This window comes from Somniosus microcephalus, unplaced genomic scaffold (genome assembly GCF_052327205.1).
Source record: "Somniosus microcephalus isolate GS21.2 unplaced genomic scaffold, FLI_Smic_1.0 scaffold796, whole genome shotgun sequence".
Taxonomy (NCBI): Eukaryota; Metazoa; Chordata; class Chondrichthyes; order Squaliformes; family Somniosidae; genus Somniosus; species Somniosus microcephalus.
In genome coordinates, this window is record NW_028225983.1 from 51,902 (window position 1) to 73,292 (window position 21,391).

The window sequence follows — 21,391 nt, forward strand, 5'->3', positions numbered from 1 at the left end:
TAGAGTTGGAATTCGATAATGCCCGTCAATAAATATGCTTCGCACTTCCATTTCATTGGTTTTACTCAGTAGTCTAGCTCTAAAGCTCCTATCAAATTTAAATGTGCAGCAATTTTTAACAAGTAATAATTTGCAAATTAGAAACTGAAAAATGATTCCAACTAAACATGTTGAGGAATGGAATGTTAATTCTCTAACCCTTTAGGTCAAGTTACCCAACACGCTCCAAGAATGCGGTATTAATTCTTATGTAACAGAACATATATAGCTTTCCTTTACAACATGCTTTATATCAGAACATAAACACCAGTCTTAGTTTAACATACTGGTACCTTTCATTTCAACCAGTAGTCTTTGATGTTATACTAATATTCTTCTTGTGTGATACACTAAATACATCACCTCAAGTAGCTGCCACCCAACCATAATTCCGGACACATTTGACCATGTACACTTCACCCTATAATTACTTAAACTTAAATGCTCTCTCTTGACACAATCCGAGTTTGAACACCAAAGTCTGTACTGCTGGGTGTTTTTCACAATCCAAAGTGAACATATGAAAATTTCACATGCTTTGTATTTCACTGTAATCCTACTAATAACACTGTAGGATTGGCGCAGCTGATGGCACTCTTGCCTCAGACAGAAAGTTATGTGTTACCGCTCCATTTCAGAATTTGAGTATGCTTTCTAGGCTGACACTGACTTGAGGAGTACTGCATTGCTGAAAGTTCCATCTTTCAGATGAGACACGAAATCAAAGCCCCATTTGCCTACTTTAGTAGTTTAGATGCACAGTAACGAGGACCAGGAAGTTCTCCCAGTGTCCTGACCGACAATCCTCCGTCAACCAACACCACTAAAAAACAGATTTAACTGGTGATTCATCTCTTTGCAGTTCGGGGTTCTTGCTTTGTGCAAAATGGCTGTTGGTTCCCTATGAGGCAGTTACTGCACTTCACAGTAATTTATTGTTTGTGAAGAGCTTTGAGGCATTTCTGAGAGCTGTGATGAGGTACCGTTCAAACCTCCAAAGGGTTCCACAGCTTGTAATGTATTGAATTAATCCAATCAGGGATTTTGAAACTGCAGTCAATGGATCCTTGGGATGCGTAAGGGAATCCCAGGGGAGCTGTGAGGTCATCACATCTTGACTTATTAGCACATTCATTCTGTTGTTGTATTGCAATTAAAAAAATCATTTTCTCCAATAATGACACTGTTCTACTGTGGGCAGCTGTCGCAGTCTTTCAAAAGTTTGGTCAGGGCTGCCTAGAGTGCAATATTTGCAAGTGGAATCCACACCACTGATTTAAGTAGCCCATTGAAGCAAAATTCTGGTTAAAGAGGTAAGAAAAATGTGCTCCTTCTAAGATTACTCTGTACTGCTGTACCAGTGCAAAGGGGTATAAAGCTTTTGAAGTAAGGAACAAAATAACAATTAGCTCTAAATTTCATAAGGAATATCAAGAAACTATATTTCTATATGCTTCCATCTATGTATCACAACTTTGTCCAAACAGCCATTCTGAGCTCAGTTAGTATCAGAGATAGTGTTATAATGGAGGCCACTATGCTGAAAGCAGGATGTAAGACAGACTGTTTTATAATGAGTATAATCTATACAGTACTTGTATCTTAAATGGTTTCCATTATCCTGGCTTAAAAGTTACCCGAAAGTGGATTGATGACCTTACCATGCTGCTGTTTAGGTTCTTGTCTACCCTGCAGAAAGTGTGTGGTGGAGTCTCTCCCTTACTCGGAACAATGATACAAATATCAGTGACAGCCAGGGAATTCTGGGCTATGTTTTCCGGTGCCCGCCGGTACGTTACGTAGATTCGTTGAGATGAAGTCCCACCACTGATATTAGCAGGTCGGCCATAAGGCGTGGTTTGAATGATCTGACATCCATGCTTTAGCCTCTCTTTCCATTCGTACAAAACGCTGAAAAACAATACATGTAGATCAGCTGCTGTAAAAGTCCTGCAGTTAACAAACCACATGCACGCTGGGCTGATTCTGCCTCATCGGGCGGGCTTCAGACAATGGGAGCTTGGAAATAAAATATGGTTCGTTTAAAACTACAGAAAATGAGTTGTTCAACATCATCACACATCTGATAGATTGTCCAACCTAAGGCATGTGAGAACTTTCATTTATAATCAGCAGGTAGACAATTTTGATATTTGTCCTAAGAATATGGTTATTAAGAACTCTTTCAAAGCGTATTATGCTAATTTAAGTATGTTAACTTTGAATTCATTAATTCCAGCATTCTCAACCAGATTTTGTAACTGCAATAATCTACTTACTATGTGCACTGAATGCTTGGGAATGTTCTTCTAATTGCATAGGATTTTCTGGATAACAATAAACAAGGGTTGTGTGTGTATATCAGGAGTTTTAGCACAGTTATTTGAGAAAAGTTATAAGGAGAAGCCAAATATTAAAACAAAACAGGATTACTAAAAATTCAAATGTTCATCACTTCGTCTCTCACTAGTGTCATTGGATTACATTCCCTGCTAACTAATCCCTCTGAATTTTTAAACTATAAATCTAAATAATTTTCAGAGTTTAAACTCACATCAGAACTGGACAGAATTATGGAGAAGATAATTAAAATTTTGAAGTCAACATTCTGACTATTCATTCAACTATAACCAAATACTGGATAGACAGTCTAAAAGTGTTCCAGCCCCCAACCATGACATTTATACAGTGTCTTTAATGTAGTAAAAAAATCCCAAGGTGCTTTACAGAGGCAAAAATGAACGGTGTGATGTAGTAGAAGAGCTCGGGTAAGTGACCGAAAGCATGGCTGAGGAGGCATGCTTCAGGAGGCTTTTGATGGCGGAAAGATGGGTAGCATGGGGGAGGGATTTGAGAGAGAGAGAGAGAGAGAGAGTGTGTGTGGGGCCAAGATAAACAAAGTATCTGCCACCGAAGGGGAGGATGAAAAAGAAAGCAGACAGTGCGAGCAGATACGTAGGGCTGGAGGGGGTGGCAGAGATAGGGAGAGGTTACACCATGGGGAGATTTGTAAATCAGAATGAGGATTTTGAATTCAGTGGGGTAGAAATTGGTATGCGTTGCACCCATTTTTCTGGTGTAAAACATGCACAAAGCATTCCAAATTAAGCAGTGGGATGGCCTGCAGGCGCAACAACACTCAAGAAGCTCATCATCATCATCCAGGACACAGCAGTTTGGTTGATCGGTATTCCTGCCAGTGAACTGAATATCCAGCTCCTCCACCACTGTGGCTACAGTATGTACAATCTACAGGATGCACTCCAGCAACTCATTAAGGTTACTTTGACAGCACCTCATTGCATTACTACCTTTACTTCCGAGAAGGACAAGAGCAGCAATGTCATGGGAACACCATTGCCTCCAAGTTACTGTCCTGACTTGAAAATATAGCGCCATTCCTTCATCACCCTGGAAGTCAGTATCCTGGCATTCCCTACCTACCGCCATGGTGAGAGCACTGTCACCACCACATTATCAGGGCAACTAGGGATGGGCAATAACTGCCGGCCTAGCCAGCACTATTCACATCTAGAAAACATTAAAAACCCTGTAAGTGACTGATTGAAGCAGAGCTCCATCTTGCTTCAAACTGCAAAATCTTTGCATTATATCTTTTAATAGGAAACTTAAAATATACTGAAACTTAAAAGTTGATTGCAGTTAGTTGTACTGTGCCCTTGTGGTACAAGACACAAATATTGTCTCGGAATGTCTACAATTTTATGGCAACTTTCTGGGCAGCCCGTTTCTCGGAATGATGTTACATGTATTTATGCGTCAGTTCCATAAGGAATGACCGTGTATCTTTGAAATGTTAAACGCCTGTACACCTGCCAGACAGTCAGTCATTCTCCGAGCCAGCTGACCATGATAGTAAAACAGGCTAGTTCTTGCTGCACATTAAAAGTTGGAGAAAGGTTGTGGCTCACACCCGACTTGATGTTGGACAAGCAGACAGTGAGTGGTAGGACCCTAGGAAGTACAGAGGGTCAGAGGGACCTTGGTGTACATGTACATAGATCCCTGAAGGCAGCGGAACAGGTAGATAGGGTGGTTAAAAAGGCATATGGGATACTTGCCTTCATTAGCCGAGGCATGGAATATAAGAGCAGGGAGGTTATGATGGAGCTGTACAAAACGCTGGTGAGGCCACAGCTGGAGTACTGTGTGCAGTTCTGGTCGCCTCACTATAGGAAGGATGTGATTGCTTTGGAGAGGGTGCAGAGAAGATTCACCAGGATGTTACCTGGGATGGAGCGCCTCAGCTATGAAGACAGGCTGGACAGGCTGGGGTTGTTTTCCTTGGAGCAAAGAAGGCTGAGGGGGGACCTGATTGAGGTGTACAAAATGATGAGGGGCATAGATAGGGTAGATAAAGAGGAACTTTTCCCCTTAGTAGGGGGGTCAATAACAAGGGGGCATAGATTCAGGGTAAGGGGCAGGAGATTTAGAGGGGATTTGAGGAGGAACTTTTTCACCCAGAGGGTGGTTGGAATGTGGAACTCACTGCCTGAAAGGGTGGTAGAGGCAGGAACCCTCACAACATTCGAGAAGCATTTGGATGAGCACTTGAAATGCCATTGCATACAAGGCTATGGACCAAATGCTGGAAAATGGGATTAGACTGGACAGGGATGGATGGGCGGCGCGGACACGATGGGCCGAAGGGCCTCTTTCTGTGCTGTAAAACTCTATGACTCTATGACAGCAAGTGGCGGTCACAGCGACAAGGGTGGTGGCAGAGCAGTAATCCTGTCAGTGACTTTAAGACAACATTAAACAAAATCTTCCCCAAACAAAAGACAAATCATCTTTTACTACAATTTGAATTTATATTGAGTTTCTCAGTTTACAGCAATGAAACGATTCCCTTGAACACAAATGCAACACAGACGGCACAAATACACAGCTTCCCATTTACAGTGCTGCCCAAATCCAGATTGCTCTTTACAGTTTAAACTTAGCACTGTATTTATTCTATTGCAATTTCCACCAACCAAATCGTAACCCTGAGGATAATTTACAGATCTTTTCATTTGTTGAGTTCAGCGAAACAGAACTCCCACCCTGGGAAATTGAAGGAGTAGAAGAAAATGACCTTGCTGTAGGAACGTGATCAATCATGAGGCCCAAGACAAGTATCTCGTGGTGATTAACGCAACTGCCTAATCCGTAGATCGAGACAGTCTAGCAAGATACTGCTCTGTAAATAATGTGCAGTATAATAATTCTAGGATACAAGGAATTGGAAATTTCATAGAAAAAATCCTATTTTACTGGAGTTTTCAAGACCGAGATCGATGAGATTTTTATTGGGTAAGGGTACATAAGAACATAAGAAATAGGAGCAGGAGTCGGCCATTTGGCCCCTCGAGCCTGCTCCGCCATTCAACAACATCATGGCTGATCGTCTACCTCAACTCCACCTTCCCGCACTATCCCCATATCCTTTAATTCCCAAAAATTTAATCGATCTGAATTGAATATACTCAACAACTGAGCATCCACAGCTCTGTGGGGTGGAGAATTCTAAAGATTCACAACCCTTTGAGTGAAGAAATTTCTCCTCATCTCAGTCCTAAATGGCCGACCCCTTATTCTGAGACTGTGACCCCGTGTTCTGGATTCTCCAGCCAGGGGAAACATTTTCTCAGCATTAACCCAGTCAAGCCCCTTAAGAATTTTATATGTTTCAATTAGATCACCTCTCATTCTGCTAAACTCTAGGGAATATAGGCCTAGTCTACTCAATCCATCCTTATAGGGCAATCCCCTCATCCCAGGAACCAGTCTAGTGAACCTTTGCTGCACTCCCTCTAAGGCAAGTATGTCTTTCCTTAGGTAAAGAGACCAGAACTGTACACAGTACTCCAGGTGTCGCCTCACAATGCCCTGTATAACTGTAGTAAGACTTCTTTACTCTTAGGGGGAGAAATTGGGTGGAGCCGCAAGCGGGGCGCCAAGCTCGCCTGGGCACCAGATTTTGCGCTGCGATCGGAGCAGCAGCGATCGCCGGAAATTCAGCTCGAGGGACACGGGGCGAGGCTCGAGGCGCTCCACGTCCCTCTTAGAGCGCTGAAACTGAATATCGCAGCGCAACGTGCCGCAGCGCCACACGCTGCGGCATGGCACACTGCGGTACAGCAGGCCTTCCTCCCATTCTTAAGGGGGAGGGGCCTGCATCAGTGCGATGAGCGATCACGAGTGCCGGCAAGAGAGCCTGGCACCGAGGAGAAGTGCGGGGCTCTCGGAAAACAGCCGGCAATGCCGCGGGGGGGCGGGGGGACACAGGAGGCTGGGGATGGAGGTGCTGGCAGGCGCCCGCCGAAAAAAACGGCCGCCCCGCACCTCCACCTTAATTAGCGCCACTGCCGCCACAGGTAGGCCCCGTGAACCGGGCGCGATTAGCGAGCGGCGCTACAGAGTCGGTCGCTGCCAAATATCGCGATCGGGGCAGTAGCGGGGCGCTGCGCACACCGATGACGTCATCAGTGGCGGCGCAGCGCAACAGGCTAATGCCGCCATTAGCGCCCCAGCTAAATATCGCGGGAGGCGCGGCCAGTGGCGCTAAAGCCACTGAGTGCCCTCTTTAGGTGCTAACTGGTGGCGCAGCCCACCGAATTTCTCCCCCTTATACTCTAATGCCTTTGTAACAAAAGCTAACATACCATTTGGTTTCCTAATTGTTTGCTGTACCTGCATGTTAACTTTCTGTGATTTATGCACAAGGACACAGAGGTCTCTGAATCAAGGGACATGGAGCTACGGTGGGTAAATGGAATTGAGAAACAGATCAGCCATGATCTAATTGAATGGTGGAGCAGGCTCGAGGGGCTGAATGCCCTCAACCTGTTCCTAATGTTCCTAACATTGTGCTTTCTGCATCCTGACTGACAAAAATATTGTGTATATACTTTTATAAATGAATTTTGAAGTTAATACAAAGTATCCCTGTTATTCTGCATGAAGAATTACAGCATAATATTACAAGCACAGTAAAAGGCCATTCGACCGAACAGGTCCATGCTCCACACGAGCCTCCTCCCACCCTTCTTCATCTAACCCTATCAACATATCCATCTATTCCCTTCTCCCTCATGTGTTTACCTAGCTTCCCCTTAAATGCATCTGTGCTAGTCACCTCAACTACTCCATGTGGTAGTGAGTTCCACATTCTCACCACTCTGGGTAAAGAAGTTTCTCGTGAATTCCCCGTTGGATTTATTAGTGACTCTCTTATATTTATGGCCCCTAGTTCTGGTCTCGCCTGCAAGTGGAAGTATCTTCTCTACGTCTACCCGTGTAGCTGGATGTAACTGGTAAAATAGATAAGGGAGAACCAGTGGATGTGGTGTATTTGGACTTTCAGAAGGCTTTCGATAAGGTCCCGCATAAGAGATTAGCGTGCAAAATTAAGGCACATGGGATTGGGGGCAAGGTATTGACTTGGATAGAGAACTGGTTGGCGGATAGAAAGCAAAGAGTTGGAATAAACGGGTCGTTTTCCGAGTGGCAGGCAGTGACCAGTGGGGTACCGCAAGGATCGGTCCTAGGACCCCAGCTGTTCACAATATATATTAATGATCTGGACGAGGGAATTGGATGTAATATCTCCAAATTTGCAGACGACACAAAGCTGGGTGGGAGGGTATGCTGTGAGGAGGATGTCGTGAAACTCCAGTACGATTTGGACAGGTTGGGTGATTGGGCAGAAACATGGCAAATGCACTATAATGTGGATAAATGTGAGGTTATCCACTTTGGTGGCAAAAACAGGAAGGCAGATTATTTGAATGGCAATAGATTGGGAGAAGGGGAAGTGCAAAGAGACCTGGGTGTTCTTGTGCACCAGTCGCTGAAGGTAAGCATGCAGGTGCAGCGGGCGGTTAAGAAGGCAAATGGTATGTTGGCCTTCGTAGCAAGAGGGTTCGAGTACAGGAACAAGGATGTCTTGCTACAGTTGTACAGGGCCTTGGTGAGACCGCACCTTGAGTACAGGTAGACTACCCTTTATCCGGACTTCCGAAAACCGAAACCCTCTAAAAACCGAAGGTTTTTTCAGTCAGCGTAAGTCGTGCGCACAACATGACCAGAGTGGCGCACGACTTACAGGCCTAGCCGGATAAGGGATAGTGTAGCATTTTTCCACACTTCTGAAAACCGAAATCGCTCAGCGTAAGTGTACCAGCCTTTATCCGCACATCCGAAACCAGAAAACCTCAAAGCCGAAAGTGGCGCAAAGCATGACTTCTGAAAACCGAAATCGCTCAGCGTAAGTCGTGCGCACGACCCCGACCCCCGCCGACCCCCACCCCCGACCCCCCGGCCGAACCCAACCCCCGACGACCCCCACCGCCGACCCCCACCCCCGACCCCCACCCTTTCGGATAAGGGATAGTGCATCCTTTATCCGCACTCCCGCAAACCAAATTATTCTGAAAACCAAAGTGTTTTCGCGCACCTTCCGAAATCCGAAATTTTCCTAAAACCAAAACACGGCTGGTCCCGAGGTTTTCGGATAAAGGATAGTCTACCTGTATTGTGTGCAGTTTTGGTCGCCTTATCTGAGGAAGGACGTTCTTGCCATGGAAGGAGTGCAGTGAAGATTCACCAGGCTGATACCTGGGATGGCAGGAATGACGTATGAGCAGAGATTGTGTCGACTGGGCTTATACTCACTGGAGTTTAGAAGATTGAGAGGGGATCTCATCGAAACCTATAAAATTCTGTCAGGCCTGGACAGACTAGATGCAGGAAGGATGTTTCTGATGGCCGGGGAGTCCAGAACCAGGGGTCATAGTCTAAGGATAAGGGGTAAGCCATTTAGGACTGAAATGAGGAGGAATTTCTTCACCCAGAGAGTGGTGAACCTGTGGAATTCTCTGCCACAGAGGGCTGTGGAGGCCAGTTCATTAAGTATATTCAAGAAAGAGTTGGATATATTTCTTAAGGCTAAAGGGATCAAGGGATATGGGGAGAAGGCAGGGACAGGGTACTGAATTTGGATGATCAGCCATGATCTCATTGAATGGCGGAGCAGGCTCGAAGGGCCGAATGGCCTACTCCTGCTCCTATCTTCTATGTTTCTATCAAACCCTTTCATAATCTTAAAGACCTCTATCAGGTCACCCTTCCACCTTCTCTTTTCTGCAGAAAACAGCCCCAGCCTGGTCAATCGTTCAATCAGCTGTGGCTCAGTGGGTAGCACACTCGCTTCGGACTCAGAAGGTTGTGGGTTCAAGTCCCACTCCAGGCACATTGACACTCCAGTGCAGTGCTGCACGGTCGGAGGTGCCGTCTTTCAGATGAGACACTAAACCGAGGCCTCATCTGTTCTCTCAGGTGGATGTAAAAGATCCCAAGGCACTATTTTGAAGAAGAGCAGGGCAGTTATCCCCGGTGTCCTGGCCAATATTTATCCCTCAATCAACATAACAAAAACAGATTATCTGGGCATTATCACATTGCTGTGTGTGGGAGCTTGCTGTGTGCAAATTGGCTGCCGTGTTTCCCACATTACAACAGTGACTACACTCCAAAAGTACTTCATTGGCTGTAAAGCACTTTGAGACATCTGGTGGTCGTGAAAGGCGCTATATAAATGCAAGTCATTCTTTTTCTTTCTTTCCCGATAAGTATAACCCCTCAGTTCTGCTATCATTCTAGTAAATCTGTTGTGCAACTTCTCCAGTGCCTCTATATCCTTTTTATAATATGGAGACCAGAAATGTTCAAATACTTCAAGTGTGGTCTAACCAAGGTTCTGTACCAGTTTAACAGCCTGTCCTTAACATGTGGGCTGTGTGGTGATTATTCTTGTTTTATAAGAAGCATTGTAATTGGTTGCCTGTTTTCCTGCCTTGAGATATATGCTGTAAACTTATTGGTTAGTTGATTCCATGTGACCTGTGGTGGCCATCTTAAATTCAGTTTCCTACAGTGGTTGAGACTGGGTGCTCAACATGTACTTGCTGGTTTTTTAAGGTTAATAAAGCCTAGCTTTTGAAAGGCAATCTACTCTTTATTTCAGGCTGCAGCATGCATCAAGAGGCAAATGAGGCTGAACACTGCCAGTCAGCTTTTGCTCCGCAGCCTGGGTCTTGGGAGAGCAAACTAACAGCCGCTCTCCTGCATTTATTTTGTCTTCCTGGAAATAGGCCGTAATGTGGGGATCAGCATTCCACACATGTGCAGGCTGGCCGTGACATGATGATGTCACTACACAGAGATGGTAATGATTGCATGCAACAATGTCATGACATCACCACTTAAGTGGCCGCTGGCTGTGGAAGATCCACAAAAGCTGGTGACCAAAGAGCAATATAGAAGTGGCTTTTGAGTAAAATGTCAATTTATCAATCTAACATAACGTTGAATGCAAATATAATGTACCATGCCACCCAAACCCTTGTCATTTCACCTCTGGGATCTGGGTTTAAATCTAATCGAGAGGATGGGATGATGACGTTCCAACACCAACCCGCTGTGAAGATCCAGTGAAATAAAAATGGTTTGGACAATCTCAATGAAATTGCTCTGTGGAACACTAATTAGCACGAAATGGGGAGACTCCCAGAGGGGTCAGAAGATGACGAGGTACGGGAAATGGAAATGCCACGCTGGTAGAGTGTGCTGGAGTTAAAGCAGAGGAGGTTTTACTCTGCATCCAACCTTGTGCTATGTTTTACTTGACTTGAGAGTGCCCAACACGGACAATGGATATAAAGAAAGAGTGAGGCACTGAGAGCCTAGCTTTTTAACCCTCCAGCCCAATAAGCCTGAATGACAAGCATTACACCCATTCCCCTACATTTACTGTCCAATGTAGGTAACATAAGCCAAAATTCTTTTGTCAAAGCCAATTTGGTATTGTATCATTTTTTACTGACATACTAAACAATAAAAAAGTGGGATATGCTGACACCAGAAGGGAGCCTGTAATAAAATCATGGGAATTAATTAGTCAGCATCAGAGGTACACCTGATAGGCCCGAGGCGGCACCCGATAGCTGTAGTAGGTTTCACTGCGGGAAGATTGAGTAACAAAAAGCCTGAACTTTCAAGAGAAGTGCATCTTTCCTTTCACATGATAATTACAAATAAATACTCCAAATGTGATTATAATAAAGTAGAATTTGACAATTGTGCAGAAACATTGAATATTACTCAAGTCACTGTAACTTTGAAATACATATTTTAAACAGGTTACTGAAAAATATGATTGACAAGCTGCACCCGATACTGGACATAAAAGTCTTGTATGAAGATGAATGTTATACACCATTTTACAGCACATAAGATTGGTGTTAATTTGTATGAGCTTTCAGAGTTACATACCCCAGATCAGTCAGAGGCGGCTTATCTCGACCCCTTTTGTAGCATAGCAAAATCTGAGGCCCCATCAAGCTTCCATTATTGAGATCAGCCGATAATCCAGTTTGAGTGGTTTCCACGCACATGTACCCTTGGGGAACCTCCTCTCCCAATGATTTCACAATGATAGCCACATCTGTGATCGGCGCTTTGGGTTTAGCTAGTTTGTGGCAGCTGTCATTAAACTGTATTTCCTCTTCAAGTGGCTTTGATGCACTCGTCATGCCCGCCACCACAAAGTAGTCAGCAACACGTGGGCCTTTGTCTTCCATCATGGTCGATCACCTGAAATGCAAGAAGAACATCAAGACTGTGCAAACTGCAATCTGTCAGCTTCACAACCTGAAGTTAACCCCAAAGAAAAAAGAGAATTACAAACCAATTCTAAAAATCAGGTTCAGATACTGGATTTTAAAAATGGAAAAGGTCCATTACCTCGCCCCCCTCCAATCCCCACACACCTCTCCCCCCCTCCAATCCCCACACAAACATCTTCCATTTTACCCCTCCTCACCTGAAGGTGTTGGCACATGCTGGGTACCCCAAATGCCAGCTATCATTTGGAAGCTCACCAACTGACCATGCTCCATGTGTGAGTGGGGGCAGTAAACACTGTGCAGTTCTTTGAATGGGGCGGAGGAGAATATTACAGCTGAACCCAATTCCTGAGTGATATGGAGAAGGGACAAGGAACTGGGACTAAAAAGATAAATGAGCTGCATGCCTAATAAAATGGAGCACCCTCAATGGGCTGAGTGACCTACTTATGTTCCGATGCCATCGATACAGGCCCTTCGCACAAACAGTGCCCCAACACTGATTTAGTTTGGGGTGGGGGATGAACCCTGGCTGATATTTTTCCCTCTCCTTAGTGGAGGCCAACTACAACATGCCATTAACACCTCATGGAGAGGGGGCATTGGGGGGGGGGGGGGTGGAAGGGAACAGGAGGGATGGTAGAGAAAGGGAGACAGACGAAGATTAGGGAAAGGGCGGGCCAGCCGAGAAAGAATGGGAGTTGGAATAGAGGAGCCCCAATATGTAGTCTGAGGACATTTTTATTAAAATGATTAAATACGCAGCAACATTGATGTATTTAGGTCACGTGTTGATAGCTTTATTATTGATTGGATAAGCATAACAATTTATTATATAAAATGCTTTTGTATTAAAGTCAAAATTACATCTAAAAAAAAAAGGAACTGTTACAAGATTCGACGAAGATGTTCCAATATAAACAGGACTAATTAAAATTAGTTACAAGTACGAGAATTATTTATGATATTCCACCTCAAATACCGCCTTCTTTATCCCATGCAAACTATTCACATACAACATGAAACTCACTATGAAAGGACTCTGTGTGATGCTCTTAGTTAAAGATGGACCACTGAAGGTGTAAATGGAATAGAACACCGTTCTCCGATTGCTGTCACCTGGGTTGGAATCTATCCTAGAATGAAAGTCTCCTCTCTGTCAGATCCTCGTAGGCACAAGTCCAAAACATTATTATCTATAATTCAGGACCAATCAATCAACGGCCTCACTCAGAGAGGCTAGAGTAGGAATTAGAAATATCACACTAGTGCCACAGATGATGTTCCAAGGTTAGAGTCCTGTGCTATAGTTAATCAGGAGGTGTTCAAGACACAGACTGAATGTACAAAAATAGAAATGCACTGATATAATTTTCCTTGATAAGTACCTAAACGAATCCCTAAAAATACAATTGTTTTTTAAATGGATCACGAAGTATTCCTAAACTACCCTCCTCAAAGACAAAAGTATCTGTGGCATGTGTAATTGATTCTGTAGACACGATATGCCAGAGGATGAGTGTACTGGAGGAAGTGGTCAACCGTGGTTCAGTGGCAGCACTCTCCCTTTCGAGTCAGGTGGTCATGGGTTCAAACCCCACTCCAGACACTTGAGCACATAATCTTCAGTGCAGTGCTGAGGGAGCGCTGCACTGTCAGAAGTGTATTCTATTGGAGGAGACGTTAAACCGAGGCTGCGTCTGCCTTCTCAGGTGGATATAAAAGATCCCATGGCACTATTGAAAGAAGAGCTGGGGCGTTCTCCCCGGTGTCCTGAGCAATATTTATCCTCCAATCGACACCAGTAAGAGAGATTATCTGGTCATTTATCGCATTGCTATATATGGGACCCTACTGTACACAGGATGGCTGCTGCATTTACCCATATGGAGTGACTCCTGCCAACGAACCGGACGCTGATTTCAATCACCGGAAGCTGCGCAGAAGCGTTCTGCGCATTAATCTGGAAATTTTGATGATGTTTCTGCTTGGCCCGCTCTCTGTTCCCACCATTTCAGCCCCGCTCCGTCCCTGACATTTCAGGCCCGCTCCGTCCCCGACATTTCAGCCCCGCTCTGTGTTCCTGACATTTCAGGCCTGCTCCCTGCCATTTCTCTGTTCGCCAGAAATGCATTAAACTCAAACTAAGTCTCCAAGCTTTCTCCAGACGACATGGTGTTCACATTATTTTATAAAGTTTCATCCCAATTAAAAAGTAAACAGTCCCAATTAAAAAATAAGCACTTCCGATATGACTGTGACAACCTCATCACGGAGCAACGAACAGTCGCTGCAAATGGCTTCACAGCATATTTTCACCCAACAATTTTTTTTAAAGAAATCGGAACCACCAAAAAAACAGACTGCGCATGCGTAACTACTTCCGGTTCGTTGGCAGCAGTCACATCCATACGACAACAGTGACTACACTTCATTGGATGTGAACACTTTGGAATGTCCTGAGGTCATAAAAGGTGCTTATGTAAATGCAAGTGCTCCCTTTCTTTACTTATTTTGCATCAACGAGTTTATAATTAGCTTAAACTTTGTCATAACAAAAGTCAAGCAGGTTTCCCAGAATTATCACATATATCTTGGAGAATTATAAATCAGCTCTGCACTTAACAGTTAACCCAACACCACTTCCACATTAAAGGCCAATTAGCATTTCGAATTGAAGGAGCCAAGTACAAACTGCGCAACTTTATTTTCACTGCGCAAACACCAATCTCTGCAGGAAATGGAGACAGGCGCTTCTCGAGTCTGACCCGATATTACATAGAATATACGGCACAGAAACAGGCCATTCAGCCCAACCAGTCCATGCCGCCATTTATGCTCCACTCGAGCCTCCTCTCATCCTTCCTCATCTAACTATCAGCATAACCCTCTATTCCTTTCTCCCTCATATGCTTATCTAGCTTCCCCTTAAATACATCTACACTATTTGCCTCATCCACTCCCTGTGGTAGCGAGTTCCACATTCTCACCACTCTCTGGGTAAAGAAGTTTCTCCTGAATTCCCTATTGGATTTATTAGAGATATTATATTTATGACCCCTAGTTCTGGTCTCCCCCACAAATGAAAACAACTTCTCTGTATCTACCCTATCAAACCTCTTCAGAATTTTAAAGATCTCTATTGGGTCACCCCTCAGTCTTCTCTTTTCAAGAGAAAAGAGACCCAGTCTGTTCACCCTTTCTTGATAGGTATAACCTCGCAGTTCTGGGATCATCCTTGTAAATCTTTTTTGCACCCTCTCCAGTGCCTCGAAATCCTTTTTATAATATGGCAACCAGAACTGTACACAGTACACAAAGAGTGGTCTAACCAAGGTTCAATACAAGTTTAGCATATCTTCTCTACTTTTCAATTCTATCCCTCTGGAAATAAATTCTCGTGCTTGGTTTGCTTGTTATGGCCTGATTGACCTGCGTTGCAACTTTTAGTGATTTGTGTATTTGTACTCCCAGATCCATTTGCTCCTCTACCCCATTTAGATTCTGATTTTCCAAGTAATATGTGACCTCCTTATTTTTCTTACCAAAATGTAATACCTCACACTTATCGATGTTGAAATTCATTTGCCAATTATGCAAGTTTTTTTATTAATGCAGTCATCATGATTTGTGCAGACATCAGAAAGGCGGAACTGAAGGGGCGATATCATCCATTAGCTATCCCGCCAGATCTGCCTCCAATGCCTAGTATGCTTGTTGCACAATGCTGGCGTATTGGCATGCCAGGGCCAGATCCTGGCGGAATGTGTAGCCATAATTATAGCAATTGTTGCTTTCGTAACAGCAAGAGCAATTGATTGCCAATTGGAAACCAGTAACTTCAAATATCTGAAAGTTGCAGCAACGTAACACTCAGACTCTTGCCCGCCCCGCCCCCTCCGGGGCTAACATCCAAGTAATGTTGCACTGGGCATGGGCACCCCCTGCACTGTGCAAATGATGAGCCCAGGATTTAGGGGGGGAGGCGGCAGGTAAGAGCCACAGCAGACTTGCAACCAGAAGTCCAGGCTTGCCGCATTTCCCCGGAATGCTTTATTTTGGCAAGGAGGGGGTAATTTGGATCTGTACTATCCAATTAAAAACAATTTATCAAATCTCATGAATGCAATGTAATATACTTGAGCATAATAGCTTAATTACTAAAGTTACCATTGTGCAAAATACAGGTGGCATCTTAAACGATATTCTGAAAAATACTGTAGATATAAGTAGTGATCACGCACATTGCACTTTACTCTTGAATTTAAGTGAAAAGTTGCCTTTTTGATACCAGAGACAATTAAACATTTTGTTGCTGAAAATGCATTTGCACCCACTCCCTGCTCATTTCCTGCCCTTGCCAAGTAAGCTTTAAAGAACCAGATCCCAAAACTATTGAAATATTCTAAGAGATACGGGGGAAGACGTCTGTTACAATTATCCCACAAACCAGGTAACAGCGGGCAAATGACTGCCTGCAGAAGAACGTGATGCACAAAGTAATTTTCCCCATTACACCTATGATTATGATTTATGGTTGCCATTATACCATTGACTATGGAAGAATTATAACACAGGGTTGGTCACTACAGAGTATATGCAAAATCATTTTATGGGGTTAAACCATGTCCTGTATTCATAACGGATACTCCAGTCAAAATGTTTTGCCTGAAACATCTGTCGTTCTAATAAACAACAACATGATGAGACTGCAAATTCATAGCACATGATGTACTTAACACTAATGAGGAGTCTTTATTTGGATCCAATGGGTGCATTCGGGCTCCCAGAATGATTTGATAACTAACCCCACAGGAGAGACTTTCCACTTCTGAATCCCAGCACTGATGACAAAGGGCAAGATCACAAGCTGGGTGTGTGAGGAAGGGACGCGTCGAGCAGCAGGGGAAGCAGCTGCCTCAATCGCACCAATGGCCTAAAAGCCAATCTCTCTGCTTGCAATGCTAGCCCTGTTGTGGCTTTGTCATTACGTTTTTGATACAATTTTGAAATCATTAATAAAATTAATATATGGCTTAGATATTTGTGCTGAGTTCGCCCAAGGCTATTTTATAATACTTTCACAATGCAACATTGACAGCTTACACTTTTGCAGGCATCAGCTGTTGATTCTTTCAAATTTTGTTTGGTTAGTGTTCCAATTACCATGATAACACCATCATCACATACCTGTAGTGCTCTTCATGTGATTAGCCATTTCCAGCCAATGAGAGAATGTGAGGTAAACCAAGTGCTGCTGCTTAGGTGACACCAAGCCTGGCTTTTAAAAGGGCAAAGATTATATGAGGGAAAAAAAAAGACTAAGGGAGGCAAGGAGCTCCACAGCTTTGAGGTCTTGGGAGAATGAGTTGAACAGGGAATAGTGCAAGCAATCTCAATTTCAATATAATAGAGAAGGATTTAGGAAAACAGATTTACAACTTAGAAGGAACAGCCGGGAAAGTTCAGAGGAGCACTGCGCGTAATAGTATTGATAAAAGAGAGAAACGTTGAATAAACAAAACAATTTTATTCCATACTCCATGATGCGCTATCAATTACTCATAAAAGACTGAGAGTTAGAAGAGTAACTAAAGGCTTTTATTAACAACAGAATGGAGGTCTGCCTCGAGTGGTCGACCGGTCCAGGATACCAAGGGCTGGGGAGCAGTCACCTTTATACTAGGACCTGTGGGAGGAGTCAGCCGAGGCATGTCCAGGCATGTACACAGTGGAATACAAACAGGACAAACAGGAATACAAACAGTGGTTTACCACACTCCATGTTTAATTAATTGCCATATTTGTAATTAGTGTTGTGCATCATGCAAAATTAATGCACTTTTGAGAGACAGCTCAATCCCACACCTAAAGTGGATGATCATTGCAATGCCATTTTATTGGCAGCACAGTAAGGTCACCAATTCTCCCATCGGTTCAAATCCCAGAGTAAGCATTTCTCCCTATAGCACATGGGTGGATTGGAATGTACTGAGAACACTACAGTTACAATACAATCACTTCACCGAGTTCACAGAAAAATACTTTTACATTAACTAGAGACGTAATTCAAAAGCAGCAAATTACAAAGCAAACAAATAATCTCAGGTTCAGGATTTTGTGCACGCAGGCTGTTTAGTGTTCCTTTCACTTTTTTTTGTTAAGAAAGAGTGAACAAATTAGCTGACTACATAAAACTAGAGTCTGAATGATGGTCTTGTTCTACTTTCACAAGGCAAATGGCACTCGAAGCAAGTTCAACTGAGGTGAGGTGAAGGGCACACTGCCCTTGCTGTACATTCAACAGGTGCAAGACAGTCGCATGTAGTGGTGTTTATAGCCATCCCCATAATAAACCGGTTACAAAGGTTCCAGAAAGTAGTTACATAAAAAGGTCACTGCCAGGGACAAAACCAATTAACTTGCTTTCATCTAAATCCGAATTTCCACAGCCATTAACCACTTAATTTTGCACCCAGAGCTAAAGGACATAGATCAAAATCTAAAAAAATATTTTCAGTGGGTGAATTCCTCTTAATGATAAACAGATTGCGTGCTCCGTAATTAATGATCTGCTCGCAAAGTTATAGGGACAAGCAGCTTTGAAGTGTAAGATTTCTGAGAATGCAATTTCATTAGAGTTGTTAATTCTCTCATTTTTCCTTAAAGTGGGAATTTCCTAGGTCTATAAAGTACTGTCCATTCAAATGGCTGGACAAATGGGCGCTGAGCCGAAGAAACGTCATTCGTGAGCTGGCTCTGGGAAAGTGCACAATGATTTGGGGTGACTATTCCCTCCTCTCCAATGAAAGTCGCTCCCAGTGAGGAATAGCTGCCGCTGATCAGTCCCTCCCCTAAAGCTCACTGACTGGATAATCATTGGTGTAAATCGACAATTAACCAGCCTATCATTAGCTGTGTTGATGCACCCTTGCCAAACACCATCTCAGGTGCAGTTAATGAAGAACACGATCAAACTATATTTCCAGCACAACTAGATCTTCTCCACAGATGCTGCCTGGCCTACCAAGTGTTTCCAACATTTTCTGTTTTTATACAATAGAATCATAGAAATTTACGTCACAGAAGGAGATCATTCAGCCCATCGTGTCTGTGCAGGTCGAAAAAAAGCTATCCAGCCTCATCCCACTTTCCAGCATCCACAGTGTTTTCAGGTGCTGATGGATCTTGTGTATTTCCAGCATTTTTTTTTTTTTTATTATGAGCAAAGAGAACTGCCTAGCAGATGACAGGTTAGCACACTGTCATTTCACCTCTGAGACCAGAGTTCTAATTAACCGAAATTGATGGGACAGAACGCTCTCGCGGGCTATAAAGGATCCTAACTGAAACGAGTTTGGGATCGTCTCAGCTAGTTTCGAGGGGGTTAGTCCCTGCACAAGAGTGCCCATAATTAAGCACTAACTAAGGCTCAATTGCAGTCTGGCTTAGACAGTCTGTTAGAACGGCTATAGGAATGTCATACTGGCACAGAAAGAGATGCTTTTCTGAGATTAGGCTAGCATAGGGAGCTTTACTGTGTATCTAACCAATCGTGTTCCTGACTTGGAAGCACTCAATGTTGACACTGGGCAATAAAAGCAGACAAGTCTTCCATTTCCCAGGCTGATAGCCCTGAATTTAATGATCAAAAAAATACCAAAGTAATTGCATTTAAAAGTTTTGTCGACAAACCCATGAAATACTAAAAAAAAAATTAAGTACTATAGGATTCTGATCCCAGTTTAAAATATCCTACAAGGGTGTTGTAGCCAATCTATTCAAAATATCCCTTACATGATATTATGGTTGACCTTCAGATGTCCTCTTGTGTTATTGCATAGTGAATACCCTGCTTTATTTTCCATCCATCTGACTTTGGATGATAATAGGTCCAACACAATACAAAGCCTGGCTCTCCTTAATAGTCCTATCCTTCAGTTCAGGTCATTTAGACAGGTACACGATGGAAATGCCAAACATAACTTGAAATGACCATTACAGCTTCACAGAGATGGTACTACACATTGACTTAAATTTCCTATTCTGTCTAAATAGAATGCTTGGCACAATAAGGTTAATCGCCACTGCTGACTCAGGAATAGGCAAGACAACGATCATTAAATCATGAAGATGGTCAGAAATGACCATAACACAGGTATGGCATTTTAAAACAAAAAGAGTGTAATGTTCACGTAGTTTAAACACAAATTTGAGTGGAGTTGGTAGAGTTCGTGTTTGTGCATAGTTTGTTGGGTGGGCTGACACCTTAGCCCTTTTTATATGTTGATGTTAGAATCATAAGATTTCAGCACAAAATATTACTAATGCACATGGGCATTGTGTGCTGAATATACTTTTAAATTCGTTTTGAGTGATTGGCTGATTGTGAGAATTAATCTTGAAGAAAACGAGCTAATAAATCATCCCATGAGAAATTTTACACAGATTTACATTTGGTCTCTGAGCACTAAACCAACTAAATACAAGAGGGAGACACAAGAACCCTCCCGTCATGATGGGTTTCATGGCTTATTCAAGGTTATTCGAGTGTTTTAAAGCTCAGTCTTGCTGCAAGGCTCTTGGCTGACCTCCTCTTCTGCTTGTGGTCTGCCAAATATGGAGCCTTGTCTGCCCATCCACAACAGATGGCTAGCTATGCCAGCCTCGCTTCACAACAATCTGTTGGCAGAAGGTGGCTCTTCTGACATTATGGTTTATTTTGCCTTATGATGCACTCAGGATTATAATACAACCTACAGAGAGTTTGAATTAAAAAAAAGAGTCGTCACTCCACCAAAACATTACCATGGTTGAGTCGGATCTTTATATTGGCACCGATTCTGTAACTTTGTGAAATATTCGAAATGCTGCTTTTGCAAGTCACGAAAGATAGTGAAACTTTGTCTCAAGGGCCACCTGCATGAAAACCGATCGAATGTCAGCACTAAAAGACAACAACAACTTGTATTTATATAGCACCTTTAACTTAGTAAAACGTCCCAAGGCGCTGCACAGACATATTTTAAGCAGAAAAATGACACCGATCCACATAAGGATAAATTAGGGCAGGTGACCAAAAGCTTGGTCAGAGAGGTAGGTTTTAAGGAGCGTCTTAAAGGGGGAAAGAGAGGTAGAGAGGCAGTGCGGTTTAAGGAGGGATTTCCAGAGTTTAGGGCCTTGGCAGCTGAAGGCACGGCCACCAATGGTGATGCGATTAAAATCAGGGATGTGCGAGAGGCCCAAATTGGAGGAGTGCAGAGACTTCAGAGGGTTGTAGGGCTGAAGGACGTTACAGAGATAGATGAGGCGGGGCCTTGGAGGGATTTAAACACATGGCTGAGAATTTTTAAACCGAGGCGTTGCCAGACCGATTACAGTTAAATCAACAGACAAATAGCCAACTAACAGCCAACATTCTGGTTTTCCTTACCTAAATTTTGACGCTGCTGTTCTATTTATTACCCGAGTCTTTTCTTGCATATCTTCCCGTGACACTGGATCGATAAAAACTGAAGTCTTCTCGATGTTGTCTCCACATTGGTCTAATATTCTCTCTGATGTTTCCATCTAGAGATGTTGTCGTCACTCAGGCAACCATCAAATCAAAGAGCATCAGTACCACTCCACACCTGCTCACTGGGCAACCTCGAAAGCAA

At 43.4% G+C, this 21,391-nt stretch overlaps 1 protein-coding gene across 1 annotated transcript in view; it reads right to left on the minus strand.

Annotated features, from left to right (window-relative positions):
- The window catches only part of LOC147081079 (C-myc promoter-binding protein-like), a 59,611-nt gene extending 47,882 nt beyond the window's left edge, over positions 1-11,729 (minus strand). Inside the window, exons 1-2 of the mRNA XM_085980958.1 lie at positions 11,380-11,729; positions 1,701-1,950 (exon numbers count right to left, since the gene is read on the minus strand). Of these exons, the coding sequence (XP_085837084.1) occupies positions 1,701-1,950; positions 11,380-11,690 (561 nt within the window). The 5' untranslated portion in view covers positions 11,691-11,729. The remainder of the gene's footprint in view (positions 1-1,700; positions 1,951-11,379) is intronic.
- Between the last annotated feature and the right edge of the window lie 9,662 nt (positions 11,730-21,391).